The 11,784-nt window shown below is 42.3% G+C and overlaps 1 protein-coding gene across 1 annotated transcript in view; it reads left to right on the top strand.

The window, feature by feature from the left end:
• The window catches only part of LOC311137560 (CREB-regulated transcription coactivator 1-like), a 36,006-nt gene that overhangs the window by 21,118 nt on the left and 3,104 nt on the right, over nucleotides 1-11,784 (top strand). Inside the window, exons 9-11 of the mRNA XM_084172077.1 lie at nucleotides 430-572; nucleotides 4,261-4,491; nucleotides 10,161-10,247. Of these exons, the coding sequence (XP_084028203.1) occupies nucleotides 430-572; nucleotides 4,261-4,491; nucleotides 10,161-10,247 (461 nt within the window). The remainder of the gene's footprint in view (nucleotides 1-429; nucleotides 573-4,260; nucleotides 4,492-10,160; nucleotides 10,248-11,784) is intronic.

Genomic DNA, 11,784 nt, shown 5'->3' with positions numbered 1-11,784 from the left:
ACATGCACAGATGGCTGGCAGGAATATGGATGGCTCCACTTATTTATTTATGGCTCCTTGAGCATCTGTAGTTAAAATGCAGACTAGATTATCTTTGAGGTAGAACATGAACCTTTCACAACTGCAAACATTTCACAGAATGATTATGCGTCAAGTTACGCCATAAATGCCATTTGTCAAGCTTATGCAAGCTAGATAGGTAGATGGATAGGTACTTTATTACTTAGTGATTGGTACTTACTTACTTAGGGATTGGCATATGAGTGGATGCATGCATATCATAAACATATACAGCACAAGTCACTAGAAAATCTGTACAATGTAGTTGTGAAAACCCTCTAGAAATGTTAGATTGCACAGCAATGCCCAGAAGGAGTTTTGCTGTATTTCAGAGAAGAGCCACTGATGCCTGTCCTGTTGTCTTGGCAGGGATCCCGAACACATCTCAGCCTACCATGACTGTGACGGCCCAGCGCAGGCAGCCCACCCTGGTCCCCCTAACCCTCAACGCCAACCCACAGCAGTCACCGCAGCAGCTCTCCCCCACCCTATCGCCCCCTCTCAACATCCAGGTGAGATGCTATTTCTATGGTCGCATTCAGCAGTGATATTATTGAACTTTAACAAAGGGATTGTAAACAAGTAATTTTTAACATAGGGATATCACTTCCAGTAAATCTCTAACTAAAATGGGATTTTACCTTGATGTTTTTAAAGGGCCAAAAGCATGATGTAACATTTTGATTCATTATATTGTTTAATCAACAAGGTCAATTCTGAGAGATAAAGGTGCTGGAGTTAGCTAAACGGCTATGCAGACAAATGTATTTTACCTCGACCCTAAAACTTCAAAAGGAGAACTGGTAGTGGTGTTTCTATTTTATACTGAACAAAAATATAAACTAAACATAGAACAATTTCAAAGATTTGACTGAGTTGTAGGAAATCAGTCAAATAAATAAATTGGGCCCTAATCTATGGTTTGCACACGACTGGGAATACAGATATGCATCTGTTGGTCACAGATACCATTAAAGAAAGGTAAGGCGTGGATCAAAAAACCAGTCAGTATCTGGTGTGACCATTTGCATCATGCAGCGCGACACATCTCCTTCACATAGAATTGATCAGGCTGTTGATTGTGGCCTGTGGAATGTTGTCCCACTCCTCTCAATGGCTGTGCGAAGTTGCTGGATATTGCCCGGGAACTGGAACACACTGTCGATCCAGAGCCTCCCAAACATGTTCAATGGATGACATGTCTGGTGAGTATGCAGGCCATGGAAGAGCTGGGACATTTTCAGCTTCCAGGAATTGTGTACAGATCCTTGCACAATGGGGCCTTGCATTATCATGCTGAAACATGAGGTGATGGCGGCGGATGAATGGCACGACAATGGGCTTCAGGATCTCATCACGGTATCTCTGTGCATTCAAATTGCCATCAATAAAATGCAATTGTGTTTGTTGTCCGTAGTTTATGCCTGCCCATACCATAACCCCACCGCCACCATGGGGCACTCTGTTCACAACATTGACATCAGCAAACCGCTCGCCCACACGACGCCATAAAGTACATGTGGTCTGCGGTTGTAAGGCCGGTTGGACATACTGCCAAATTCTCTAAAACGATGTTGGAGGCAGCTTATGGTAGAGAAATGAACATTCAATTCTCTGGCAACCGCTCTGGTGGACATTCCTGCATTCAGCATGCCAATTGCACGTTCCCTCAAAACTTGAGACATCTGTGGTGTTGTGTGACAAAACTGCACATTTTAGACTGGCCTTTTATTGTCCCCAGCACAAGGTGCACCTGTGTAATGATCATGCTGTTTAATCAGCTTCTTGATATGCCACACCTGTCAGATGGATGGATTATCTTGGCAAATGAGAAATGCTCACTAACAGGGATGTAAACAAATTTGTGCACAACATTTTAGCGAAATAACCTTTTTGTGCGTATGGAAAATGTTTGATATTTTATTTCAGCTCATGAAACATGGGACCAACACTTTACATGTTGCGTTTATGTTTTTGTTCAGTGTATAATAATAATAATAATTTGGTGGGTGCTTATATTTGTCCTATTTCATGAATGAATTGAAAATGTGTTTTTTGCACATCCCAACTTTCCCTGAGACACCCTTCAGAGAGTGGGGTCACGTCCAGGGTCTGCCTTTCACCTTGTTGGCTAGGGGATTCGAACTAGCACTCTTTTGGTAACTGAACCAACGCTCTAACTGCTAGGCTACCTGCCGCCCTATATACATGGCTGAATCCCTATGTGAGGTGAGCAAGCGATGCCTACCAGGTGTAGTTTGGCCTTGTTACCTGGAATGGCTCAGCTAGCCAAGATCCCTCAAGAGTAATTTAGAGCTTTCAATTGCTAGAGGAAGGCATTACATCACAAACAATGCTCCGAGTGTGTGATACTTTCAAATGGAAAACAATAACCTTCCTCTGCCCATGGCTCCAATCCCTAATGTTTCCTGTTCTGTCCATGAACTGAGAATATTTCTATAACACATGGAATCATGTACTAACAAAAAAAGTGTTAAACAAATTAAAATATATTTTATATTTGAGATTCTTCAAATAGCCACCCTTTGCCTTTATGACAGCTTTGCACACTTGGCATTCTCTCAACCAGCTTCACCTGGAATGCTTTTCAAACAGTCTTGAAGGAGTTCCCACATATGCTGAGCACTTGTTGGCAGCTTTTCCTTCACTCTGCGGTCCGACTCATCCTAAACCATCTCAATTGGATTGAGGTCGGGGGATTGTAGAGAACAGGTCATCTGATGCAGCACACCATCACTCTCCTGCTTGGTAAATAGCCCTTACACAGCCTGGAGGTGTGTTGGGTCATTGTCCTGTTGAAAAACAAATCGTAGTCCCACTAAGCCCAAACCAGATGGGATGGCGTATCGCTGCAGAATGCTGTGGTAGCCATGCTGGTTAAGTGTGCCTTGAATTCTGAATAAATCAATGACAGTGTCACCTGCAAAGCACCCCCACACCATAACACCACCTCCATGCTTTACGGTGGGAACTACACATGCGTAGATCATCCGTTCACCCACACCGCGTCTCACAAAGACACGGTGGTTGGAACCAAAAATCTCTAATTTGGCCCAAGCAGGTCTCTTCGTCTTCTTATTGGTGTCCTTCAGTAGTGGTTTCTTTGCAGCAATTCGACCATGAAGGCCTGATTCACACAGTCCCTTCTGAACAGTTGATTTTGAGATGTGTCTGTGACTTGAACTCAGTGAAGCATTTATTTGGGCTGCAGTTTCTGAGGCTGGTAACTCTAATGAACTTATCCTCTGCAGCAGAGGTAACTCTGGGTCTTCCATTCCTGTGGTGGTCCTCATGAGAGCCAGTTTCATGATAGCGCTTGATGGTTTTTGCGACTGCACTTGAAGAAACTTTCAAAGTTCTTGAAATATTCCATATTGACTGACCTTCATGTCTTAAAGTAATGATGGACTGTTGTTTCTCTTTGTTTATTTGAGCTGTTCTTGCCATAATATGGACTTAGCCCTATTTGGTAAAAGACCATCTTCTGTAAACCCCCCCCCCCCCCCCCCCCCCCACGTTGTCACAACACAACTGATTGGCTCAAACGCATTAAGAAGGAAATACATTCCACAAATTAACTTTTAACAAGGCACACCTGTTAATTGAAATGCATTCCAGGTGACTACCTCATGAAGCTGGTTGAGAGAATGCCAAGAGTGTGCAAAGCTGTCATCAAGGCAAAGGGTGCCTATTTGAAGAATTTCAAATATAACACTTGTTTGGTTACTACATGATTCCATATGTGTTATTTAATAGTTTTGATATCTTCACTATTATTCTACAATGTAAAAATAAAGAAAAACCCTTGAATGAGTAGGTGTGTCCAACCTTTTGACTGGTAGTGTATATTGATCCAGTTTTATAATACACTTGAAGACGATATGTAAAATGTCTGAATGTAAGCATTAGTTGAGCCAACTTATCAGTTTTGGCAGTGTTGAGCGGTGCGGTAGCTAACTAACTGGATATAATTTAATTGTTTCACCAGTTAGCCAAGTTAGCTAGCTTGCTTAAATTATTTACAGTTTAAAGTTACCAAACGCTCTTATGTTATTTTGCCAGCTACTGTAACCCTGTCGTAACAGTGTTGGATACCTTGTTTTCGTTGTTTCACCCCAAAATCTTGGCCTCTCGTCAGGTAAAGTTCATGCTTTTCTTCCCTTCCTGTATTGTTACCAGGCAGTGGCGATGGAGGCCTTGACTCTGGAGCAACAGCTATCCCAGTACGCCTTCTTTAGCCAGCTGACAGCGCAGTCCCAGGCCCAAGTGCTCAATGACCTGCAGCAGCAAGCCCTGCCCCAGGGCATCAGGCTGATCACCCTGCCCCTGGCCACCACCACTGCCCCCACAGCCACCCAGTCCTCCCCAGTCAGCCAGATTGCGACGACTGCCAGCATCAACATCAATTCGGTGAGTCGCACACTCTGTAGACCGATGACACGGGGGGAAAATTGAGCTGACAAGTTCCCAAAAAAAAAGCCAGTGTTGTAGTCCTTGTTTCGATAAGATTTACCATGGGCTTTTTGTATGGTGCTCTACATGATCAAATGATTTTGTTTGTGACATTGGAGGTGGGATTGTTGCTAAGTGTAAGTTGGATTAGCCTTTTCCACAAGAGTATGGGAGGTGACATTATTACCAGTAGTAATTCCCATGATTTTTGTGTTTTTTTGTTCTCGTTTCATCAAAATCATTAAATTATTTCTCAAAATAATCAAATTATATTAACTAGATAACGCTCGCTAGCAAGCTGCGTACCATAAATTCTACTTTGCTTAGAGGTAAACGGGTAGAGAGGAATTACTTAACCCCCTAAGGTCGATGTCTGCCCCCCCCCCATGGAAATCTAGTTAGCATAATAAAACAATCCCCATAAAAATATGTCAGTTTAAGCTAGACATATCTGGGTTTTTTTTGCTTTGGATGCGTCTCAATCCACCGCATCCACCTATGTCGCACTTCTGCATCTGCGGTGAAAGGTGACAGCTAGAGTATTGTTGTCAGACCATGAGACATCCCGAAAATCGGTCTTCTCACAGAATCGTCTGTAGCGTCCGTACGGTTTGGCCTACAGTGAGGGGAAAAAAGTATTTGATCCCCTGCTGATTTTGTACGTTTGCCCACTGACAAAGAAATGATCAGTCTATAATTTTAATGGTAGGTTTATTTGAACAGTGAGAGACACAATAACAACAACAAAATCCAGAAAAACGCATTTAACATTTTTTATAAATTGATTTGCATTTTAATGAGGTAAATAAGTATTTGACCCCCTCTCAATCAGAAAGATTTCTGGCTCCCAGGTGTCTTTTATACAGGTAACAAGCTGAGATTAGGAGCACACTCTTAAAGGGAGTGCTCCTAATCTCTGCTTGTTACCTGTATAAAAGACACCTGTCCACAGAAGCAATCAATCAATCAGATTCCAAACGCTCCACCATGGCCAAGACCAAAGAGCTCTCCAAGGATGTCAGGGACAATATTGTAGACCTACACAAGGCTGGAATGGGCTACAAGACCATCGCCAAGCAGCTTGGTGAGAAGGTGACAACAATTGGTGCGATTATTCCCAAATGGAAGAAACACAAAATAACTGTCAATCTCCCTCGGCCTGGGGCTCCATGCAAGATCTCACCTCGTGGAGTTGCAATGATCATGAGAACGGTGAGGAATCAGCCCAGAACTACACGGGAGGATCTTGTCAATGATCTCAAGGCAGCTGGGACCATAGTCACCAAGAAAACAATTGGTAACACACTACGCCGTGAAGGACTGAAGTCCTGCAGCGCCCGCAAGGTCCCCCTGCTCAAGAAAGCACATATACAGGGCCGTCTGAAGTTTGCCAATGAACTTCTGAATGATTCAGAGGAGAACTGGGTGAAAGTGTTGTGGTCAGATGAGACCAGAATCGAGCTCTTTGGCATCAACTCAACTCGCCGTGTTTGGAGGAGGAGGAATGCTGCCTATGACCCCAAGAACACCATCCCCACCTTCAAACAGTGATGCTTTGTGGGGGGGGTTTCTGCTAAGGGGACAGGACAACTTCACCGCATCAAAGGGTCGATGGACGGGGCCATATACCGTCAAATCTTGGGTGAGAACCTCCTTCCCTCAGCCAGCATTGAAAATGGGTTGTGGATGGGTATTCCAGCATGACAATGACCCAAAACACACGGCCAAGGCAACAGAGGAGTGCACATTAAGGTCCTGGAGTGGCCTAGCCAGTCTCCAGACCTTAATCCCATAGAAAATCTGTGGAGGGAGCTGAAGGTTCGAGTTGCCAAACGTCAGCCTCGAAACCTTAATGACTTGGAGAAGATCTGCAAAGAGGAGTGGAACAAAATCCCTCCTGAGATGTGTGCAAACCTGGTGGCCAACTACAAGAAACGTCTGACCTCTGTGATTGCCAACAAGGGTTTTGCCACCAAGTACTAAGTCATGTTTTGCAGAGGGGTCAAATACTTATTTCCCTCATTTGAAACGCAAATCAATTTATAAAATGTTTGACATGCGTTTTTCTGGATTTTTTGTTGTTATTCTGTCTCTCACTGTTCAAATAAACCTACCATTAAAATTATAGACTGATCATGTCTTTGTCAGTGGGCAAACGTACAAAATCAGCAGGGGATCAAATACTTTTTTCCCTCACTGTACAAACTATTATGACCCCTCTGTGGAAAGGTGAGACCATCACGAACACATACATGTTTTGCTCTAGGATGCCCACAGGCCTCAAGACTCATCTGAAGGTCCCCCGGTACCAGTTGAAAAAATATATGGAGACTGTTTAGTGCCAGAAATAAGGGGTTAAATACATGTAAAAAACATAATGTTTACTAATGTTTCCTGATCTTTTTTATATCTCTCAGATATAGGACAGACACTTCAGAACAAACTTCCATTAGTTTTTTTGGGGACTATCTGTTCCATGTAGTTAATATGTTATTCAGTGCATTTGCATGGGCTAATAGCAGTAAGGCCAAATAATCATTTTAATCAAATTATTTTTTATACTTCAAGGGGTTTTCATACATTCAAAGAATATTTGTGAAAATTCTAGTAATAAGAGTGGGAAAATGGTTGTGCGTTTGGGCAATTAATAGACACTGCAGTAAATAAAAGCTTGTCAGTCTTGTCCAGTCTACACAAACCGGTGCACGCCATAACCAATGATATCTACAGTAGCCCTATATGCAAATAGACCATTGCCATACGGGCCTGTGCCATTCACTTTGAACTGGACTGTGTGTTTATAGGCAGCTAGAAAAATTTGAAAGCAGTCGCAAAAGCCAAAATACACCTGAATGGTTTCCTGCAAATACAGTATTTACAGTGGCTTGCAAAAGTATTCACCTCTCTTGGCATTTTTCCTATTTTGTTGCCTTAAAACCTGGAATTAAAATGGATTTTGGGGAAATTTGTATCATTTGATTTACACAACATGCCTACCACTTTGAAGATGCAAAACATTTTTTGGGGTGAAACAAACACAAAGTCAATACTTTGTAGAGCTACCTTTTGCAGCAATTACAGCTGCAAGTCTCTTGGAGTATGTCTCTATAAGCTTGGCACATCTAGCCACTTGGATATTTGCCCATTCTTCAAGGCAAAACTGCTCCAGCTCCTTCAAGTTGGATGGGTTCCGCTGGTGTACAGCAATCTTTAAGTCATACCACAGATTCTCAATTGGATTGAGGTCTGGTCTTTGACTAGGCCATTCCAAGACATTTAAACGTTTTCCTTTAAACCACTTGAGTGTTGCTTTAGCAGTATGCTTAGGGTTATTGTCCTGCTGGAAGGTGAACCTCTGTCCCAGTCTCAAATCTCTGGAAGACTGAAACAGGTTTCCCTCAAGAATTTCCCTGTATTTAGCGTAGTGCTTAAGGGAAGTACCAAAACACCTTGAAATAGGGGAGGAGCATGCAAGCAGATGAGGACATTTGGCTAGGATGGAAGAAATAATAATAATAATATGCCATTTAGCAGACGCTTTTATCCAAAGCGACTTACAGTCATGCGTGCATAATTTTTTTTGTGTACGGGTGGTCCCGGGGATCGAACCCACTACCTTGGCGTTACAAGCGCCGTGCTCTACCAGCTGAGCTACAGAGGACCACAGAAATGATATGGTAAAACCTGAAAAAGAGCAAATGTAAACCAGGGGGAAAAAACGCACGACCCTCCCTTGTGCCCAATAAAAATACGTTGGACATCCCTCCCCTATTTTGGACCATCCCCTATTTTGGACGATAAAACCCTCTAAAAATGTTGGCAGTCAGAATTGCACTGATACTGCTGGAGCCTGCCTGCCAGCTGCCAATGCCTGCATCTGTCCCCACGTTTTTTTGACAACTGAATGGGATTTACAGCTAGCTCGCCTGCCCATTTGAACATCCCAAATACATAAGAGACAATGAGATAAGTCGTTCAAGTTCAGTATAGTTAGCTAAGTGAGTCACATTTATTGCTAACTAAACAAATGCAATCCATTAGCTGTAGCCACCAAAGCTGCTAAAAACATTTAGCTACAAGGCTATGTTTTTAGCTTGCTTAATAAATGCATATTAGATAAGCTAGCTAGCCTATTAGCCACGTTATGACTTGTGATCATTGCCTTTCCTAGTTTGATGGTGTTGAGATTCCCAGCCTTATTTTTGTATGTTTTTGTCCAAAATATTAAGTGCGTGCCAACCGAATGGCAGGAGGCAGCAAATAATGTAGCATGCCAGCTGTGATTTACAACCTAATAGCAATATTTAGTAGACTACCAAGCAATGTATTGGGGCATTAATCTATTCTGCCAAGAATGTCTGACTATAAGCAATGGAATTTTGAGTCAAATTAAAACCTCTTATGAAGTTTGTCATGACTCTCCTGGGTGAGGATCCAAGGCCTCAGATCAGCTTGGCAATGGCTGATGACAACCAGACCCACTCTCACCCAAAGAAGAGGGGAAGGGGGGGGTCGGCCGTAACTTAGGCAGTAGGGGAATCTCTTTCTTGCTTTCCAGTATTGATTGGAATGTCCCTTTGTCTCCAGAATACTTTTGCCGCCAAAATTATAACGTCCAAAAAGTAGACACTGGAACAATATTTCCAACATCAGAATGTGGGGAATGGTCAGTGGGGACCTAAAGAATAATCATGTTATACAGTGGGGAGAACAAGTATTTGATACACTGCCGATTTTGCAGGTTTTCCTACTTACAAAGCATGTAGAGGTCTGGAGAAGGTCTGTATGGAGGAGTGGGCCAAAATCCCTAATGCAGTGTGTGCAAACCTGGTCAAGACCTCCAGGAAACGTATGATCTCTGTAATTGCAAAAAAAAGGTTTCTGTACCAAATATTAAGTTCTGCTTTTCTGATGTATCAAATACTTATGTCATGCAATAAAATGCAAATGAATTACTTAAAAATCATACAATGTGATTTTCTGGATTGTTTTAGATTCCGTCTCTCACAGTTGAAGTGTACCTATGATAAAAATTACAGACCTCTACATGCTTTGTAAGTAGGAAAACCTGCAAAATCGGCAGTATATCAAATACTTGTTCTCCCCACTGTATTGATAGGTAAAGACCTTTTTAGAGTTTAATTTGGGAGATGGTAACTCTATAAACAACTACCTCCGTGGTGCCCCAAATTGTTACATGATGAATTTAGTTGTGTAACAATAAACATAGTTAGTTTATTCGATAAATAAGTCATCATATTAATGAGTCACGTCATGACAAGTTGGTGAATTTAATATGATTGTCTGTTTGTTTCATACAGTATCTGCAAAGTAGTTAAAACGGTGTCAGTTTAAGCTCTCTGTAGTCTCTTTACACAAGTTTCTTCTGTTGGATTGAGTTTCCTGCTTGTCGATACCTTGACTGTATATACCCAGTGAAATTCTAGCTCCAACAAAGTTTGGTTCATTGGTCCCCTTCAGCAATGGCTGATGGTTTTTGGGGGAGTGAACTGGTCTGTGATTAGATGGTGTAAGAGCCCAACTCAGACTCTCCTTGGGCCCTCTCTGAGTGCTCTGTGGCTAGTATTATGGAACTCTGCACCGGTTAACACTCTTCCCTCCAACAGTACCGCAATCAGACTGGCTCTCCGGCCAATCAGTCTCCAACCTCCCCAGTCTCCAATCAAGGCTTCTCCCCTGGCGGCTCGCCTCAAGTAAGGGCGAAACCACCAAGCTGCTTTGTTGGAGGGTTTTTTGCCTAAAATTGGCTGTAATTGGTCCAGCTGCTACTCATCCCAGCCTCTCGCTCCCCTCCATAGTGTCAGCAATCCCACCCCCATCTCCTATCCTCCAGACCACTGCTCGCTGTTTGCTTATCATATTGGCTCAGGTCTTTGAGTGTTGTCGCATAGCAGCTTTTTGTGTTTTTGCTTGAACCCAATATACATTGAGTGTACAAAACATCAAGAAGACCTTCCTAATATTGAGTTGCATCCCCCCCCCCACCCCCCCACCCCTTTTTTTGCCCTCAGAACAGCCTCAATTTATCGGGGCATGGACTCTACAAGGTGTCGAAAGCCTTCCACAGGGATGCTGGCCCATGTTGACTCCTATGCTTCCCACAGTTGTGTCAAGTTGGCTGGATGTCCTTTGGGTGGTGGACCATTCTTGATACACACGGGAAACTGTTGAGCGTGAAAATCCAGCAGCGTTGCAGTTCTTGATACAAACCGGTGCGCCTGGCACCTGCTACTATACCCAGTTCAAAGACACTTAAATATTTTGTCTTGCCCATTCTCCCTCTGAATGGCACACATACACAATCCTTCTTCAATCTGTCTCCTCCTGATATGAAGTGGATTTAACAAGTGACATCACTAAGGGATCATAGCTTTCACCTGGTCAGTCTGTCATGGAAAGAGCAGGTGTCCTTAATGTTTTGTATACTCATTGTATGTCCTGTGTATATGCAGCACCTACATAGAACCTTAAATATGATTTAGTTTTAGATAGTCCAACCCTTTTTTATAGCAGCTTTGATTGTTTCCTGTTTACATAGCCTTGTTTCCAGCATATTTTACAAAAAATAACACTAAGTGTCAGAGGTTTGAGAAATGGGTTTGAACTCTTTCTAGTTCTGTTCACTGCTTTTCGTGTGAAAGTGTCTGATTCCATCTAAACCTACCTTTACATTACTGTAGCTAGCTGTAATACATGTAATCTTCCATGGGAAAGTAGCTTTATAAATACTACATGTTCCACTAACTTATTGTGCTGTTTTTTATTTTCTATTGTGTTACTGAATGCCAAAGTTTAGTGTGTTACATTACCAAACTTTGGCAATTTATTATATGCTTAGAAAGTGGATACATCACAAAATGTATCAAATGGTAAATATTACTGGAGCAAGTCAGTTTTGAAGGCATGAAACAGCATTTCAGTTGCTAGTAGAGAAACTGCAGAAGCTAATTAACTTCACCCCACAGTAAACCAAGTTAGCTACAGTAGCTAGCCAAAGTCATGTGCATTTATTTGCTGTCGTTAGCTAAAGCACTGTTTTGCTAGCTTACAATATAATCCCTCTAAAAATGACAAGATGGTAATTGTGATATTTCTATTTTCTAAACGAAGGCCTATTGCTCAGGATTGTTATAATGTTAGAGTTCAGATCAAATCTTACTGCTGAAACATTTATGTGGATGTGGCTCTTATGAATCATGTGGTCTATGGTAATTTTGTGCCTGAATAGGC

The sequence above is a fragment of the Coregonus lavaretus genome, assembly GCF_964263955.1.
Source record: "Coregonus lavaretus genome assembly, chromosome: 11".
Lineage (NCBI taxonomy): Eukaryota > Metazoa > Chordata > Actinopteri > Salmoniformes > Salmonidae > Coregonus > Coregonus lavaretus.
The sequence above is the reverse complement of the archived record's forward strand: the minus strand, read 5'-3'. Positions and strand labels throughout refer to the sequence as shown.